Source organism: Phytophthora infestans, genomic scaffold (assembly GCF_000142945.1).
Source record: "Phytophthora infestans T30-4 supercont1.3 genomic scaffold, whole genome shotgun sequence".
Lineage (NCBI taxonomy): Eukaryota > Oomycota > Peronosporomycetes > Peronosporales > Peronosporaceae > Phytophthora > Phytophthora infestans.
In genome coordinates, this window is record NW_003303756.1 from 2261408 (window position 1) to 2280216 (window position 18809).

The following is an 18809-nucleotide window of genomic DNA, read 5'->3' on the forward strand; positions in this document are numbered from 1 at the left end:
TCTTGTTATTAATAGCGAATGGAAAACTTCCGACCGTGTAGAGTAGACGCGTGGTGGCAACCCACGCCCACCTTCCGTGAGTGAAGTAGCTGGCTGGGTAAGCAGGCGTGGCAGTGCGTACCAGACGATGTGATCTCCAGCTCTATTGGTGGTGCGGGCTTTATCAATGATTGCGAGAAATGGCACATAGCGAAACATGATGTCTATGGTGATTCGTTTTGTGCAGAGTGGATACTGCAGAATATGGTAGAGCCTAACCAAGAGGAAGGCGTTCAGCGAGTTAGTTTGTGAATTATAATACCCTCATAATATAGTACCCTCCGATTAGAATGACTACGAAATGTGGTATACTAATACTATAATACCGGTATATTATTCGAGACATCAATTACACCCATGTTTGTGATAAATACATCTGCTCCTTTTCGGACGGACACTATTGGAGGTCGAGATGGAGAAGCTACAGGAGCTGAGCCTCGTGTCCAAGGTGTGCCAGGCACTAGAGAACCACCTTGGTATGAGTGACAAGACGCTGGCCGAGTTTGTGATAGACTTAGTGCGCAGCAGCTCGAGCTGCACCGCCTTCCTAGCATCCATCAAGAAAGACGAGCTGCCGTTGCCCCCCGCCCTAGCTGAGAATCTCTACCGCATCGTGCAGACAATGGCTCCACGCAAGATGAAGCAGGTGGGGGGTTCGGCTGCGGATGCCAAGAGAAAGAGCAAGAGGCACCAAATTCGAGACGACGAGCAGCTCACAGCTGCGGATATCGCAGGAGCGTCCGTCAAGGACGACAAGGACGACAAGAAACCGACGTCTACCGAGCGTGATGATAGGAAGAGTGATGATCGCTCTCGAACTAGAGACCGATCACGAGACCGCGATCGCTACGGACGTGACAGAAGCCGCGGACGCGATGAAGATCGCGGCAGGAGAGGCAGAAGGTCAAGATCTCGGTCTCGGTCGGAAGGCAGACGACGCGATCGACGTGACAGGGACAGAGACCGCAGTCGCGGTCGCAGGAGAGATGATCCACCTAGAGAACTGGAGCTATACGGCATCTATGACGGTCGTGTCGCGAAAGTAATGGACTTTGGTGTCTTTGTAGAGCTGGAGGGGTTCTCAAGAGAGAAGAAGGAAGGTCTTGTCCACGTCTCCAACTTGTCTGCCAATCGTGTAAGTAACGTCAAGGAGTTTGCAAAGCGCGGCGACCGTGTCAAGGTGAAGCTCATCTCGATCTCAGGAGCCAAGCTGTCGATGTCAATGCGCGATGTGGATCAAAGAACTGGAAAGGATCTGATGCCGCAGCGCTCTAGTGATGGTGCCGAGCGTGCACGTCAAGAGAACAGGTCTTCCGACTCACGTTCGTGGATTAACCCATCTGCACCGGGTATGCAGAGCTCGCAGCAACTGGATGAAGATGACAGCAAGCCACAGCGTGCTGCAAAGCGCATGTCGTCACCTGAACGATGGGAAGTCCAGCAGCTTATTAACTCCGGAGTGCTGTCAGTTGAGGACTATCCGACGTTTGACGAGGAGCACGGTATGCTCAACACGGAAGCCACGGAAGAAGACTTTGAAGTGGAATTAAATGAGGACGAACCTGTTTTCCTGCGTGGTCAGACGCAGATGAGTCGAGAGATATCCCCCGTGAAGATCGTCAAGAATCCGGACGGCTCCATGCAGCGTGCCGCCATGACGCAGTCGAACTTAGCGAAGGAACGTCGTGAATTACGCCAGACACAAGCGAATCAGTTGATTGATTCCATCCCGAAGGATCTTAATCGACCGTGGGAAGATCCCATGCCTGACGCTGGAGAGCGACACTTTGCTCAGGAACTGCGTGGCATCAACATGGGATCGACATTCGAGCTGCCAGAGTGGAAACAAAAGTCCGTGGGGAAGAACTTGTCCTATGGTATTGTGTCGAACAAGACCATTCTGGAGCAACGTGAGAGTCTTCCGGTATTCAAACTGAAGCGTCAACTGATGAAGGCTATCGCGGATAATCAAGTCCTGGTGGTTATTGGTGAAACTGGATCGGGGAAAACCACGCAGATGACGCAGTATATGGCTGAAATGGGCTTGACTTCTACCGGTATTATCGGCTGTACTCAGCCGCGTCGTGTTGCTGCTTCATCCGTGGCAAAGCGTGTGGCCGAAGAGTTTGGCTGTGAGCTTGGACAAGAAGTTGGTTACTCGATGCGATTCGAAGACGTCACCAGTCCCGAGACAGTGATCAAGTACATGACTGAAGGTATGCTGCTGCGAGAATACCTGGCTGACTCGACTCTGTCAAAGTACAGTGCTCTGATGCTCGATGAAGCCCACGAGCGGACAATCAACACGGACGTTCTGTTTGGACTGCTGAAGGATCTTGTACGTACACGGAAAGACCTCAAGATTATCGTGACGTCCGCAACTCTGGATGCTGAAAAGTTCTCTCGATACTTTTTCGACTGCCCGATTTTTACAATCCCAGGTCGTACGTTCCCTGTAGAGATTCTGTACACGAAGGAACCGGAGTTGGACTATCTGGACGCGTGTCTGCTGTGTGTGATGCAGATCCATTTATCCGAGCCCGAAGGAGATATTCTGTTATTCTTGACGGGCCAAGAAGAGATCGATACAGCGTGTGAAGTTCTGTATCAACGTATCAAGGCGTTGCAAGAGCGTGCACTAGCTCCGGAACTCATCATTCTGCCAGTATACGGTGCGCTGCCTTCGGAAATGCAGTCGCGCATTTTTGAACCAGCACCCAAGGGCTCTCGGAAGTGTGTGGTGGCTACCAATATCGCAGAAGCTTCACTGACAATTGACGGCATCTACTACGTCGTGGACCCTGGTTTCTGCAAACAGAATGCCTTCAACTCGAAGATCGGGATGGATTCTCTTGTGGTTGTGCCGTGCTCACAAGCCTCAGCTCGTCAACGTGCCGGACGCGCTGGTCGTACAGGCCCCGGAAAGTGCTATCGATTGTATACCGAGAATGCGTATAAGAACGAGATGTTACCGACCACCGTGCCAGAGATCCAGCGTGCGAATCTCGGGTCGGTTGTGCTTCAACTGAAAGCCATGGGGATCAACGATCTTATGGGTTTCGACTTTATGGACCCGCCGCCTCAAGATGCTCTTGTCATGGCACTGGAGAACTTGTACGCATTAGGCGCGTTGGACGATGAAGGTCTGTTAACAAGGTTGGGCAAGAAGATGGCCGAGTTCCCAGTCGAACCGAAGAACGCGAAGGTGTTACTGACTTCCGTGGTACTTGGCTGTGCCGAGGAAGTGCTGACTATCGTGGCGATGTTGTCTGTGGAGTCGGTCTTCTTCCGACCAAAGGAGAAACAGGCTCAGGCTGACCAGAAGAAGGCGAAGTTCCACCAACCTGAAGGCGATCACTTAACTTTACTGGGAGTGTATGAGGCTTGGGCGAACTCCAAGTTCTCCAACCCATGGTGCTATGATAACTTCATCCAAGCACGCGCTATCCGGCGTGCTCAAGACGTCCGCAAACAGCTGCTGTCCATTCTTGATCGATACAAAATGGATGTGGTTTCCTGCGGCAAAAACTACAACAAGGTTCGACGTGCTATTGTGGCCGGGTACTTCGCCAACACGGCGAAGAAAGACCCGCAAGAGGGATACCGCACTATGGTTGAAGGCCAACCTGTGTACATTCATCCATCGAGTGCATTGTTCAACAAGAGTCCAGAGTGGGTGCTTTACCATGAGCTGGTCCTCACCACGAAGGAATATATGCGCAACATCATGACGATTGAGCCCAAGTGGCTTGTGGAATTAGCCCCTGCGTTCTTCAAGAAGGGCGACCCTACCAAGCTATCCAAGCGCAAACGTAACGAGAAGATCGAGCCGCTCTTTGACCGCTTCAATCCACCCGATTCCTGGCGTCTTAGCAAACGTCGGGGATAAAATCCAACAGCAAAAAAATCCCATGTCGATCATGGACAAAAGAGACAAAAAGCTTTACCGACCTCTGTTCCTCCATTGTCTCTCTCCTTCTTGGCCTCTGCCTTACTGGTCCTTGGACTTTTTCTCACGCGTACGCTTCTGCCACACGATGAAGTCCATGAAGAAGCCGAAGCCCACTTGGATAGGAATGAGCAGTGGCAGCAACGCCGTCTCGAGCATCGTGTTAGAGCGAGGCGCAACACCATTAGCCAAGACGCGGAGGATGAAGATCATGGGGTCGTTGGTGATGCTGAACTCGCCGTCGCTCACTCCGTTGATCAGAGACTGCGCCACCTTGTCCGGGTGTAGAGGCTCACTCACACCTTCGATGGTCTTGGTCTCAGGAGGCTTAGTACGGTTCTCCTCCACGAAGCCGGGTGAGTCAATGTTGCCCGGGTAGAAGATACTCACGCGAATACCGAAGAGCTTGAGCTCGTTGCGCAGCGACTCGGCCAGGCCACGTAGAGCGTACTTGGGGGCAGCGTACTGCGCGTAGCCAATCCACGAGATGAGACCGAGACCAGAGCTCACCAACACAATGTGGCCACCTTCTCCACCTTCCTCCGAGCGCTGCACCATGGCCGGCAATGCCGCCTTGATGGTGTGCAGCGTGCCGAAGTAGTTGACGTCCATGATCTTCTTGTACAGACTCACGTCCTGCTCCAAGAAGTAACCGGGGGCAGCGAAACCCGCCGAACACACCACGTGGTCCGTGGCGCGTCCGTGGAACTTGTTGGCAGCATCCACAGCCTTCTGAACACTGGCAAAGTCCGCCACGTCGCACGACTGGATGAAGACTCCTGCGTCCGCGTTCTTACGGACGCCCTCGATCTCCGTCTTGGACTCCTCCAGCTTGTCCAGTCCACGCGCAATGATAGAAACCTTGGCTCCTTTCTGTGCGTACTTCTTGGCTAGCGCAAGACCCAGACCGGAGCTGCCGCCAGTGATGAACACGTGCTTGCCGTCCACTTTAAACCCTGGAGCGCGGAGCTTCGTCACTACGAACGACTGTATACGAGGTTAGCTTTCGCACAGTACGAAAGCAAAGAGACCGGAGGACAGTATCTTACCACGATGGAGACGCCCACGACGACGCCGGCGACCAACACGCCCACCCACCAAAGATCTGCGGCCATCCTGAGCTCCTGGTCGGCAATTGAGTTGTGCCGGTTCAGTTGAAAAAAAAACTGGTTTGGGTTTTTTAAAGTTTGATAGCAATTTTGTAAGGCAGATCTGGAGATGCTTTCTAGATTGGTTTGCGGATTGCGGATGCATAGCCAAATATCATATGATATTTTTGATAGTAGTAGTACTATTGTCGATATTTTATATTAATTGTAACTCATTTTTGCAAAAGCTAGCATAATATTTTAATATTAGCTCGGAAACCTGAAAAATATTAGATACTACATGATATTTTATAATATTGTCCCACTTAAGTACGTTTCTTGCCACCTTACCCTGTGGACCGAGCGGAGCCAAATAACTTTTTCGATCAGGTTCTAGAAAAGCAGTAGGCTTTAAGACTGACGAGTATTTGCTCTAGTATTTCACTGTGACACAGACAAAGGCGATCGAGATGGAAAACTGCAAACGCTTGCAGCTGTTTAACGTTGATAGAGCGAAATCAAGACATTTTTTCTTGTTCTCTACCGATATCCTCGTCCACATCGTGCGTCTAATAAACCTGCTGCCTGTGGCGCTAGATTAATGCGCTCAGCAGTGCCAACACACGACGCCAACCTTGCCGTCACTCTCACAATTGTCCCTCCCTCACGGTTGATTAGTAATACTTCAGCTAGTCGAGCGTTAGCGACATCTGATTAGTGAATTTAGCCCGATTACGCAATCTTTGAAAAAATAATATTGTATTAGCTAATATTAAGTTGATATTTAATAATATCGTATTGTCTCAGAAGAAAATATTAGGTGATATATTTTAAATTAACTGGTCTACAAATGATATTTTCACAATATTAACTTCACCGATTTTGGAGTTACCATTAACCCCTGGCCAAGCATTCTTGTCTCACAAGTTTACGAGACTCAACAATAACAAAATAACTCGGGATGGAATTGATCGGAACTTCTGCGCATTACCACCCAAGAACGCTGCATCAGCGGCATTGCCATTGTCTGGTGTCAATAGGAAGTGCTTGCCAACCTCTTTCAAAACAACCATACAACAGTGCGTGTACCTGTAAGTGCCCACGCAAAGCAATTTTCGCTGAGTCTCCTATGAAATACACGTACTTCGCATTCAAGCACCCTGTGTTGTACGGTACAATTTCATGTTATTGCGTACGAAGCATTGAACTCACCACCCCCAACAAATCTTGCTTCCTTAGTTGACGTTTGTTCTGCAGGTGGCGTACATGTAAATAAGCTTTTACCGTACTGTACCATGTTTACGCAGTTTTACAGCTAGCTGCTACACCAGTAGCCCAGCTCCATTTTTGCAGGGTGTTTAAGCGGAATTTGCGAAACACCCTGCATTGTAGCTGGGCTATTAAGCTGCTATTGTAGATTGGGCAGTCATCAATAGTGGTTGTCAGAGTTGGATACAAGCGGCGACTGCTGAAGGCGTTGAACGCTTTCAGCAGAGGAGAAGACATAGGTGACAAAGCTTAATGCCGCTTTCTCTGCGCTGGATTCAGAGGACAAACTGATGGAGGAGGCCATCGCCACCGTCGGAGCGTTTATAATGGAGATGAGATCGGTGGGGATGTCTGCGAGAGATGTGGCGTTGGCGGACACGATAGCGCGTCGCTTGACAGCCGCACAGAGGGGCTTTGAAAGCGGTGGAGAAAGCTGTGGCTGAGGCTCAGACGTCTATGGGTGACGTGGGGAGAAACTCAGCCCAGCTGTGTGCGCTGGTGGGGAGGATGTTGCCGCAACTGTTTGCTGGACAATGGCTCCCGTGAGATTGGTGAGAATCTCACTGAGATGCACCGAAAAGCAAGCTTGAGTTGCAGAGGGCATCCAAGACATGCGGGCGGCACTAACACAAATGGAGGTGCTTTCTGTGGAGGCTCGATCCATGACGTTCGGTCACTAAAAAATTACGGCAGTAATGTCATTGCTAAGAAATCCTTGTAATTGAGACCACTATAGACTTTTTCAATGTTGGGTTCTCCGCAGTTGCAATGACATACATGGCTGCATATGCTGCTTCCGAAAAATAGCAAAATAAATTTGTAGCTGATGCTCACGTTATGTTATGGCTACTTTAGCATAAGCTTACGTTTTATCACAAACCAAGAGCTGACAACTCGCGCTGCGCTGTCAAGGATGTAGCAAACTTAATCTTTACGTACCCATCTAGCCAGGAAGTCCTAACCATTGCACTATACTAGTTACTAGTAATAATACTGTACCCAAACGCCGCGACCCTTGTCAAAAGATACCGTCCTGCCTTTTGATAAACATCAAGCCAACAGCATGAAGTACGAGGTGTCGCCCCTGAAGCGAAGTGAGCAGGGATTTCTGCAGCAAACAGCACGCCAGCGCATCACCACTTACGACGGCAATACATGGACATACTACGATTCGGGCAGGCTGAGTGATGCGAACGCTGGAAGGCCTCCGTTGATCTGCCTTCCTGGAACAAGTGGAGTCGCGCTGTGCTTTCATTTGCAGTTGCAAGAGCTGGGGTCAAAAGGGTTTCGCGTCCTAGCAGTAAGTTCGACTACGAGATACTTCGTACTTACTCATCCATCTCAAATACTTTCTTCCAATTAGCAGATCCAACACCCCATTGTTTGGACGCACGAGGAGTGGATTCACAGCTTCGACAGGTTTCTCAATGCCATGAATTTGTCTGAGGTGATAACGCGTTGGAAAGCGTGTTATTTAAACAGATAAACTAACAAAGTTGGCCGTAAATCATAGATCCACGTATATGCTGTGTCACTTGGCGCGTATTTGATTCAGGTTTGCTAGCAGAGATAACATTTGTGACTCTAGCGTATCATCGATGTCTTTCTATTTGCAGCGTTATATGGCTCTCTATCCGCAACGCGTCGCGTCCTTAGCTATGACGCAGGGATTTTGTGATACCCGCGAGTACGGAGCCAACGCCCCGTGCATCAAAATGTAAGTGTTGACAACTACTTTGAAAGGTGTTTGATTTACGTCACAGCAGTCGTGTGAATTGCTAAACTGCAGGCTCCCTTACATGCCAGACTTCTTTGTGAGAAAGTAAGTAGAATTCGTTCTTTACGGTATTTAAAATGCATAAGGACAAGAAACGGTTTGTGTCAACTATTCAGGTACATACTTGAGCACTTTCCAAAACTGAATCCCCACATGGACGCACAGAATCAAGCAATCGAATACATGATGGATCAGGTGGGCTACCATGGTATTAATACATAGTATACATGTAGTCTCAACTTGTGTTGTACAAGTACACTGCAACAGGAGGATTTATCATATCCTTTGAACTGACATGATGCGTCTTACAAATGCAGTTTGGAACTCTTTCCCAACAAGAAATTGCTTCACGTTTGACACTCAATTGTCTCTCGTGGGATCCTGAGAGCTGGAAAATCGTCCTGTCAGACGAGAAAATTACGCTAATTGACGTAAGTACCCGCGCACGGTTTGTTTTGCCATATCTAACCGTTTTTTTTACTGCAGAGCTACGAAGACACCAGTCTTCCAGCAAAACTCAAGGACCAAATCGGATTCCGCTACCCACGCGCCAAACAGGTACTCCATTCTGTCCTGGCTTCTTTAAACTGTCATTGATATCTAACTTCAACGTCGCCCACAACCGACAATTTTTTTAATAGGCATTGATAAGGAATGGAGGTGATTTCCCGTTCCTCTCGCACCATGAAGAAGTCACCATGTACCTCCAAGTTCATCTGCGTGCAAACGGTGTTTTCATTGCTTGAAGGATATTCCAGAGAATACAATTTGTCACCTAAAACAAAGATTTATTTTTACATTTACTACCAATGAAAACGCGTTTATAATCAATCCGTTAAATACCATCGAAAATGGTGTGGTCGAGCTTTGTAGCCTTGCACGAGGAAGTGGCGGAATGGAGCGACGATGCGCTAGAGCATAAGAGCGACATCCTCGTGGAGGGTCAATTGATGCATCAACGGCGTATCAGTCGGAAATGTTCGTTCTTCGATTTGGCGGCTGTGGCCACCGAATCGGATGGCGAAAGAGAGCGCATTGAGGTGATCCTCAAAATCATCGATGGGGAGTTGTCAGCGGAAGAAATCGATACTATCCGATACAACGTCAAAGTTGGAGATATTGTCCATATTCGAGGGTTCGTGGAGCGTCTTGGAGATGGCGCCTCCATTTTGGTACATGCACGCGACATTACAGTGGTCCGAGCGTGGAAGGATGAAAATCCTGGCGTGCCGTTCCTCCCTTTGCCTACGGTTGCCACGACGACTAAACGACACTCAATGGGTCAGGAACGACAAGATTATAGCGCTAAGAACGATGTTAAGGAGCAAACCACTGCTACAGCATCAGAGGAGCGAGCGCATTGCAAGTTTTGGATTAACTCGAAGACTTGTCAGCATGGCGACAACTGCGAGTTTTTCCACGTCGATGATGCCGAGCGGAAGACAGAGCGTGCCGGGTGGCTGAAAGATCGATTGCATCTCAAACGCGTCCGAGCTCACATCGAGGAAGATCCTCTGGAACCGCACGGGAAAATTGGAAAGCAGCAACGCGCGCAGGTGTTTGTCGAGTGGCTGGTTGAGACATTTGGAGCGGAATTTCTTGCATCGGGCAAAGGAGTTGTGGACGTTGCAGGGGGTAGAGGGAATGTATCCTTCGAGCTCTGGAACAAGAGGCGACTTCCTTGCACACTCATCGAACCGGTAGGCTTTGTTTTGGTGTTTTTCTCAATAATTAAAAATCTAGTTTAACTCAGATGTATGAGAACAGCGTCCGATGAAGCTTTCAAAGCAACAGCACAAATATCTGAAGAAACAGAAGAAGGAGCGCAGGCAATCGAGTGAAACCGAGGCCTCATTTTCCGAGGCGCTAGTGCCGCAAGTTACGGCACTCTTCAACATGGATTCCTTCCTGGAGACCACGGAGAACGTTCAACTGGTCGAGCAGTCATCTCTTCTTCTTGGCATGCACCCTGACGAAGCCACGGACTCGATTTTCGACGTTGCTATCAAGTTCAACAAACCTTTCGCAGTGGTGCCTTGCTGTGTGTTTGGGCAAAAGTTTCCTCACCGCCGACGCGCGGATGGCAGCAAGGTCGTGTCGTATGAAAACTTGGTCGAGTACCTTGCTGCCAAACACCCAGAAATCGAGAAGGCATTTCTACCGTTCGACGGCAAAAACTTGGTACTTTTCCGACGACCACGTTTGGTCGAATAGTAGAACAATACACGAACGACGGTGGAAATTACTGATCACTTCCTCATTTATTATAGTTCGATGGGGAAAATGTGTATTCTCTGCGGGAACACGATAGCTCCACTTAGTCGCGTCGTGCTGGCATCGCCACCATTTAGCAGCGTCAAATCGACAGGGAACTCCAGCTCTACATTGCTAAAAAACGCAGCACTCCATTGCTTTACACACTCTCGGCCACGGAATTGAGCAACTTCGCCATCTACACCCAAGCAAATGTATGCAAACTCGGACTGCTTCGCTTTGGTTGGAGGCGTGTTTACCTTCAGTGGCAATAGTTTTGCAACGGAGAATGGTACCCGGGCCCACGTTTCAGCTCCGAACCGGAAGTCTGGCATATCGCTCGGTACGGTGTCTCGATAGCTCACAAGACGGTAGATTACCCTGTCACACAGCAAGAAATCCACTGTTAAGCTATTGTTGCATTCACCTCAGCATGAAAATAATAAGCAATGCTCACCCTTCCTCTCCGGCTGCAAGCACGACGTCTTCATCTTCAGCTGGAATGCTCGCTAACGTTGAAATCGGGGTACGTGTCGGAACCACTCCAAAGTCCTTGCCGCGGTGAGTCAGCAATAAATGTTTCTGTCCGGTAGCCACTAAAACATAACTCGACAGTGTTTTCTCGACGTCCAGCAGCTTGGCGTTCGCGATCGCTTGCACTGTTGGCATGACGACGGAAGGGTAGAAGCACTCTGCCCCAACATCATTTCTGGTAGCAATAGTAGGCAGTCGTCTCTGTATTCCAACAACACGGCAAGTATTAAGACCATATCTCACCAACACTTAACATTAAGCTCCAACCTTCCAAAGAATCTCATAATGTGTGACGCCGTAGAGATTGCCATGCACGTCGCCAACGATAAACTCTCCGTCCTGATGGAAGCAAATGTGTTGCACTGCACTCTCCAACTGGAATCGTCGTAGCTCCTGTTCATAGTAAACAGAATTTATCAGCACGATGTTACCTTATCCTGAGATATCTAAAACCGTTCCTGCCTCACCAGCTTTTCGCGCAGTATCACGAGCTCTCCTCCTGCGCTGCCGACCACTAGCAGCGTGCTGTTGCGCTGTTCTTCTGCTTCGTTACCGCATACACTCTGCAATGACAAGTGCGACAACACATTCACGCCGCGTCAGTTTCCCGCTCCTGACGTCAATGAGCGCGAACGTCCGACGAACGCAGCCCAACACTGTCGACACTGTTGAAGCCACCTCACCGTCACTGCCTGTGTGGATACGCGTAAGTCCCAGAGCACGCGCGTCAGGCTGACGGCCGGCGGCACCTCGGCGCCACCGCTGCGATCTGATTCACCCGACGCGTTCGCGGCGAACGCGAGCACACTTCCGTCGGCTGTCCCCACATAAACTCGGCTAGTGCGGCAGCCGAGCGCGCACGTCAGATCACTGCCCGCGTATGGCCTAAGGAATCTGGCTGTGCCGGTGTTGTCCATTTGCGATGGCGAAGATGTGCAGGGTCCCCAGGAAGCCTGCACTTCCGCCGAGCAAGATTGAAGATCACTCCAGGGATCACCATTTTTTTCCACAAAAGAGATCTCCTAAGCTACACTCTGTTAATGACTGCCTTTTAAGCAGCGCTCTTAGGATATCTTGCACCGTGGTGACAAGTAAATCAGGCGAAAGTGTCTTTGAGAGGGACATGAATATCTAATGATGGTTGGTGGCGAGTTGCTCTGTATAGTTAAGTGGGTTAAATAATACTATGTTCCTATCCTGACTGGGTGTGCGGCGCTCTTGCTCTACGGCGTGGGCCCCTGGGTGACGCTGCCATTGTCGCCGCCTGGACCTCTAGACCAGAAGCGCAACGAGAACTTCTTCTTGTTCTTCATAGCGTCGTTTGAGCTCATGGAAAACCCGCGCATCTTGCCATTGGGGCGATGATGTGTGTTCCAAGACTCTGCGCGTGGCGAAGCTGCCCAGCTGTCGGCCCCCGTGGGGGTCGTGGGCGTGATCGCCACGTTGCTGCAGTCCCAAGACGCAGTAGCACGCACCTCTGGCATCTGCTGCGGTTCTTCAGTACCGAACGCAGCGCGGATCTGGGGAAAGCGCACTAGGAAGCTGGCCACGTAGGGCTGGAAAGCATAAATGAAAGCGTTGCTGTCGTTAAACGCGGGGTCGCTGTCACCGACTGGCGTGCCCGTGAGCGTGTGCTGGAGAATCTTGGCGATCTGCACGCCCATGGGTAGCGACTGTGCTGTATGTTCAGGGAAGTCGAACATCTCGGGCTTGATGAGCGCCGGACAGAGTATTCGCAGGAAGAGAAGACTACCCACGACGATACGCGCGTCATGTTTACAGCCGGGAAAGGCCTTGCGGAATTCGGCGAGCATATAGTGGCAGCCGGCGCGTAGCACCAGCGGCGCGAAGTGGATGGCCTTGGCCAGTCGCTGGATGACGCTCTTAGCATACGCACACACCTGTTTCGTCGAGGGTGGGCCGCGGGCCTCATACACTTTGGACTTCTCGCCGAAAACGTCGCGCAGCACATAGCGAAAGTAGGCCCGGCCCTGCGTCCGGCCGAGCTTTTTCATAAGCGACGTGAGCTCCGACGTCGAGCGCAGAAAGAGTTCCTCCCGCCCGCAAATGTCCTTAATCTCGGTCTGTACAGCGCGCTCCAATTCGTGTAAGCGCGGCAGCTCACCGTGCGAGCGCCTCCTCTGTAAGCCCCACTTTCCCATCGTCCAATCGTATCGCGCTGCTGCTGTAAAATCCGGCGCTGCGGGCCTTGGCGATTTGGTTGTAGCTGAGGCTATTATAGTGCTCAATGCCAACAGGGGCTGACTGGCTGGCGGCCCCCCTGATTTAGTTTGATGTCGCTGCGACTTATTCGCCCCGGTTCACGTGCTTTGGGGCGCACGGCGAGTTCTACAATGAGCACTGTCGCATCGGTTGTGCTCTTCCGCTAGCCCAGCTGGAAAAATCTGCGCTGGCTGCAAGTCGGTGTGGCCCACAGCAATGCCTAGCGCAGTCGCCGAACTCGTCTAGCAGACGAGACGTTTCCAGTCGTCAGAAAGGACGAAACCGCGGCTTAAGCCAATCAAAGCTCGACTTTAAGCGGTCACTGTACCGGTATGTTAGTACATTTCTTTTGTTTCATGTTGAAGCAAACGGCAACTTGCATGATGCAGCCATTCTGGACGTGGCTGCAGGTTGCCCGTAAGGCAGATTGTGTTTGTGCACGTCGCAGCCTAGCGTATGTTTGCTGGCGGATTCCGTGAAGGTGCTGTACGTGGGTTATTTTGAGTGGCAGCTGACGTCGTGGCTGCCTCGGGGCCCATAGTCTGGTAGGTCTCCTTCACGCCGCGTGAATCACACGTTGACCGCGCTCTAGCACTGCTGTCATCAGCAAGGCTTTGGGATCTGTCAGCTTTGTATCATTAATGATATTAAGGAGGCTCAACGTGACTGCACAGCTCACTATTCCAGTCAAAACGGCTGCCCGCCAGCCATTCTGGGATGAGGCCTTGCCGAGCCAGCAATGAATACACCGCGACTCGAGGCTTGAGCCATTCGCGGCGTCCGTATGGAGCGCCAAATGCCATGTTACTGCTCTTTCGCCGGACGCGAGGGCTGCCACACTTCCATCTGTGCCCCGCTTGTGGTCTTGAGTGCAGACCCTAAAAATTGGCTCGTGCATCTGGTGAAAGGGAAAGCTGGTTAGCAGCTTGGTTGCCAAGCTGGTGGACGCGTCACCATTGTAATTGATCTTGTAGTAGTCTTGAATGTCGGTGATTATTGGTCACCAAGCGTAAGCAACGTTGGTCTAGTTACGAAAGAGTTATAATGCGGGCACGAGGATTTAGGGCGCTTAAGTTTCTACAGATAATGAAACAAGCGGGTCGACGCTTGTCTCCGAGGGTAGCTAAAATATTCAGTAAGCTTAGCAACGATGGTCGGTGGTTTTGTAATGAATGATGCTCTTGATGGATTTCAGCGAGCATAAGCTGGAAAAGCTGGTGACATTCACCGGGGGGGGGGGGGGCTGCCACCGGTACTATGCCGGAAATCAGCAGAGAAGAAAGAAATGGTATAACATAACGTTAAAATCCACAAACCAACCCGTGAAGCGCTACAGCTGAAACAAATACATGTAATCCTAGAGCATGGATGAAAGTACGAACATACCGGTACGCTGTTTTTTCCTCTTTTTGTGATTTGTTTTCCAGATGAACAAAACCTTGTGTCCGAAGCTCACTGCAGACTGCAACACAGCAATTCAAATTATTGTGCGTTCTATTCGAAATTTCCGCGCGCGTGTGAGAGACACCCCGCCACACGCCCGACAAATCGTGTAAACCTGGATTACAGAATAAACCTTTGGTTGCACCAGCAATCACTCTCACTCGAGGACCCGCACTGAAGCATGGCGTACTACGATCCCCGCTCCGTCGTGGCCATGCACGCACGTAGCCGTACATTGTGGCCAGCCACTCACCACGAGACGGAGCCTCTCTCTGTCATCTGGATCGCTCACCAAGCGAAGAAGGGCGTCCTCCAACACGTCAAGCGGGCACACGGACAGCTCTACCTGCCTCAACACTCGCTCCTGCTGAGTTCAGGACCGATGTGTGTCCCTCCGAGTTTGTCGCTGCTGCTTCTCGTGGAGCTGTGGAGAATACATCGACTTCAGAGCGCACTGATACAGCTTCTACTGGTTTCTGCGCGACACTTCCTGCTCCAGAGATTGCTTCTGTCGGTCATGTTGAAGCCAGTGCGACTCTATCCGCTCCTAAACGCGATGCTGCGGCTGCAGTCAGACCCATGGAGGCAGGAGAAACTGTATCAGTTCATGAAGCGGCTAATGAAGCTCCTGGTGATCTTTTCCAACTACTTCTTCGGCCCATGATAAAGACATCAATTAACCAGCGGGATACGTCCGGCGAGGTACAACATGATGAAGTGTTTACTGGACGTTCTTTTGACAGCATTATGGAGGCAGTTTGGGAAAAGTTTTCTTCTAACATAAAGAAGCAAGCCGTCAAGACCGATGGTATCTGGAGCGTGGAGGATCCTCAATTCTCGGAGTGGGCAAAGTTGCTGCAGTTCAAGGTAAAAAAACGCATTGTCGACTCTACAAGGTCAGCACAAGCATGGAACCAATGGCTCGCTGCAAATAAAGGAACTACTGTGACTCTCATGGTCTACGAATACGGTATGGCTATTGGAACTGCTAAGGACCGAGATGACTTTATGAAGGCGTGCGTCCTACCAGAGGAGACGGATCGTGCAGGTGCAACAGCAGAAGGCTCCCTGCGAGAAGTGGTTGAGGCGCTTCGACAGAAGTGGGGAAATATTTTTCAGGCATCGTCGGTTGTCTGGTGTATGTGGGCGAACCACGTGACACGAAATCTAAATCGCTCGACTTGGAATGCTAGTATTGCCAACCCACCTGTAGCGGGGTTACATGGTGTGGAACACACAGGGGTACGAAGTACCCGGAGAGTTAACAAACTCTCAGTACATAAGTTGGAGAGCTAACAAGGTCTCTCAGTACGTTGGCCGAAAGCCACACGTTATGCATTTGATTAGGTTTAACTATGCTATATAGTTAAACAGATACATTTACCCCTAGGCGGCTTGGCCGCAATAATAGTAAATAAAACACTTCTGGTTTTGAAGCATAAAAGTTAAGGTATTAACTTTGAGCCCTGGTCTTGGGCTGTAAGTTCCTTTGGATAAGGAACTTAGTATTAGTGACTCTTTGAGTCGAACGTCTTCCTCTGACGCTAAAGCTACGGCAGCCCCGCTGCACCACCGCCAAGCTACATTACAAACTTTCTCGATCCGGCGGAGTCACGCTTTGAGGAGCATTTAAATGGAGTAGCGCAATCTTCCAGTGTGGCGCTAGACTGTTTGAGAGCCTCTATCGGCGACTGTCAGCAGCTCCGTCGCTACCTTGAATCTGCTGGACGTTACCTTGACGATCAAGAACAGCGATTGGTAGCACGTGAAGCTATCTTTGAAGGCATTATTTGCAATCTCGTGCCTCCGTCTCCAAGCACGATCATCGACCCGATGCCCCTGATTGAGAACATCGAAGACGCAGAGCACGCCGAGTAAGAATTACCATACTCAAGCAAGTTTTCTAATATCTCTCAAGTGTGAGAGCTAAAACGTATCGCACTTTGACTAGATAAAGTTTACGATTCCTCGTCAAGCGCAGTAAACTCCAAGTTATTATTTCTGGTCGTCATTGTGTTGAGTTCTGGCTGCGTTCGCTTATCAATCGAAAGAGGCCCAACAGGATCAAAGTAGCCTTGAATATCCCATCCACAGTGCTGAAATACCTTGCTGAGATTGTATCGTCGGAACTGGCGAAATGTCTGGACAACAAAAGGCATAAGATCACGCCCACTAGATTCGAGGTAGTGTCGCTGAATGAGCGCTTCACGTAGCCAAACAGAAACTCTATCGGATTGAAAAAAGGGCAATAAGCCGGAAGGAAAATGGGCACAACACCAACACTGCGAAAGTAGTGCACAACCTCTAGGTGCCTGTGAATAGTAGCGCCATCCAAGATCCAGACTGAATTTCGACCAGGGTATTGACGAACCGGTCCACTTGGGCAATGTACGAAATCTTGACAGCAATTTGTAAGCTCCACTCGGTCAAATGTGCCCTCCGTGCTGAAGTAGTCTAGGACCCCATTAACGCCAATAAACGCCAGGATTGAAGCCCGTGGCTTTCGCTCAAAGTCACCCCGAATAGCAACCTTCTTCCCACGAATAGCGTAACCTCGCTTGCGTATCATGCCTCTGTTATCGAAACTGACCTCGACAATGTTTTAATGGCTCCAGTCTACGTGGCTTAGTTCCTCCACGAAGCGAAACACGTCACGTTCCTTGATGTGCATCGCGCGTCGCTCCAACGCCTTCCAGGTGAGGCCATACGCGTGTATTATTCTCCAGACTGACGTTTTTGAGATGTCAACAGAATGAGTCCTCTTGAAAGCATCTTGGGCTTCGTCGAGATACGCAAGAGGATGCTCCTGGTAGTACTTAAACAGCCATTGACGCTGCTGTTGTGTGTATTGTCTCCTGGTGACTGTGTTCACTCGCTGAAATACCGCCGTAGTTTCGTACACCTTAATCCAGTTACGGATTGTGCGCTCCGACTTGTTGAAGATGTGCGCAAGATGCTTTTTGGAATAATCAAGCTTGTAGTAAGCATAGAGGCAATGATACACAGTGTTAGCGTGGGCGTGCTGCCGTGTAGCAGCTTCCTCCATGGTCTTCGCACACTAAGCTGTGGACGCAGCACTTCAACATGCAGCCAGCGCCTTATTGGATATATTTAGGCCAATAATCAGCGTTGTTTTCTTATTTTGGATCAATCATAGCTTCTTGTTGCCTTATCGCCCGATTGCCGCCTTTCCCCAACACGCACACCTTCGGCAAATTTGAACGGAATTGACAATAAACACACGTGAACATGTATAGTGCAAGTACCTACTTTTCTAACAGCGTATTTAAAAATAAGCCTTTGCAGGTACTCATGTAACTGAAGATATTTGGTAAAGAGAAAAAAAACAGCTTCTATTAATCATTTGAACCACTCATCTTTACACTAAAATGCTCATTAACATGTAAATAAATAAAGTTTCATTTTGTACTTTGTAAAATATTACGAAATGAAAATTTATTATTTATTATGTTGTTGAGGGGAGCAACTGCGTTGCAGCCCGAACTCTCAGATCCGCTTCAGTATGCATTCGATGCAAAAATTTTACGTGACGAACTGTAGAACGTTGAACCCAAGACAGCTGAATGAGCTGCTTGCCGGCGAGTGCATTTGCCTAAAGTTGGATTACATCGTCAGATAGGAAAGCTCCTATTAATTCATGTAGAGTGAGCGGACGAATGTTAGAATAGCGTAACGAGGTACCTAACGCCAGGTGCATCCCTGATTACATGAAGTATGACACATCACACTTCGGGATACCTGGTACCCGGTACCAGGGTCGTCAGAGGCCAACCATTGGTTCAGACATTGATTTACTACTTGCCGAGCGCCGCCGCTTTGCGGCGGGGAGCATGGATATCGTTTCTTGTGCTTTGTCATCCCTCCACTACTCGTATGCTAAGCTGGAAAGTGATCCTGAGAGAGCCCTTTGGACCCGAAAGGTTTTTAAAAGTGTCGATTTGGGTCACCTCGCAGCCAGTAGATTTTTTTAATTCATTTTGTCCAATGCTATATCTGGAAAAACGTGACAGGCACGAAAATTGAAGCGTGACGGACAGACATGTTGCTGAAAAAGTTGTTTGAGACTATCCATTCGCCGCCGCTACGCGGCGGAGTGGCATGGTTTGTTGGAGATGAGGCTGCCGCATATTTAAGTGCTTCTTGGCGTCGCGTCCTTTGTGAGCGTCTTTCACCCTAGTACGCCAAGGCTTCGTTTACTTAATCACTAACCATT

The 18809-nt window shown here is 49.8% G+C and overlaps 7 protein-coding genes across 7 annotated transcripts; 4 read left to right on the plus strand and 3 right to left on the minus strand.

Annotated features, from left to right (window-relative positions):
- Positions 1-435: 435 nt before the first annotated feature.
- PITG_02482 (ATP-dependent RNA helicase DHX8) lies at positions 436-3928 on the plus strand (the record flags this gene model as incomplete). Its single annotated transcript, XM_002907360.1, has 1 exon — positions 436-3928. One exon carries the CDS (start codon positions 452-454, stop codon positions 3926-3928), a length of 3477 nt encoding a protein of 1158 aa, XP_002907406.1.
- Positions 3929-4030: 102 nt separating this feature from the next.
- On the minus strand, positions 4031-5103 carry PITG_02483 (3-ketodihydrosphingosine reductase, putative; the record flags this gene model as incomplete). The annotated part of the gene is made up of 2 exons (XM_002907361.1): positions 4031-4975; positions 5038-5103. 2 exons carry the CDS (start codon positions 5101-5103, stop codon positions 4031-4033), a joined length of 1011 nt encoding a protein of 336 aa, XP_002907407.1.
- A 2305-nt stretch (positions 5104-7408) lies between these two features.
- Positions 7409-8868, plus strand: PITG_02484 (maspardin-like protein; the record flags this gene model as incomplete). The annotated part of the gene is made up of 9 exons (XM_002907362.1): positions 7409-7645; positions 7712-7792; positions 7859-7900; positions 7962-8032; positions 8135-8167; positions 8239-8317; positions 8440-8553; positions 8609-8680; positions 8764-8868. The coding sequence occupies 9 exons, from the start codon at positions 7409-7411 to the stop codon at positions 8866-8868; spliced, it is 834 nt and encodes a 277-aa protein (XP_002907408.1).
- Positions 8869-8973: 105 nt separating this feature from the next.
- PITG_02485 (uncharacterized protein) lies at positions 8974-10336 on the plus strand (the record flags this gene model as incomplete). Its single annotated transcript, XM_002907363.1, has 3 exons — positions 8974-9372; positions 9475-9822; positions 9890-10336. The coding sequence occupies 3 exons, from the start codon at positions 8974-8976 to the stop codon at positions 10334-10336; spliced, it is 1194 nt and encodes a 397-aa protein (XP_002907409.1).
- Positions 10337-10828: 492 nt separating this feature from the next.
- On the minus strand, positions 10829-11878 carry PITG_02486 (uncharacterized protein; the record flags this gene model as incomplete). The annotated part of the gene is made up of 4 exons (XM_002907364.1): positions 10829-11110; positions 11177-11302; positions 11377-11472; positions 11593-11878. 4 exons carry the CDS (start codon positions 11824-11826, stop codon positions 10829-10831), a joined length of 738 nt encoding a protein of 245 aa, XP_002907410.1.
- A 254-nt stretch (positions 11879-12132) lies between these two features.
- Positions 12133-13071, minus strand: PITG_02487 (uncharacterized protein; the record flags this gene model as incomplete). The annotated part of the gene is made up of 1 exon (XM_002907365.1): positions 12133-13071. One exon carries the CDS (start codon positions 13069-13071, stop codon positions 12133-12135), a length of 939 nt encoding a protein of 312 aa, XP_002907411.1.
- A 1685-nt stretch (positions 13072-14756) lies between these two features.
- PITG_02488 (uncharacterized protein) lies at positions 14757-16788 on the plus strand (the record flags this gene model as incomplete). The annotated part of the gene is made up of 4 exons (XM_002907366.1): positions 14757-14959; positions 15319-15591; positions 16135-16449; positions 16638-16788. The coding sequence occupies 4 exons, from the start codon at positions 14757-14759 to the stop codon at positions 16786-16788; spliced, it is 942 nt and encodes a 313-aa protein (XP_002907412.1).
- Between the last annotated feature and the right edge of the window lie 2021 nt (positions 16789-18809).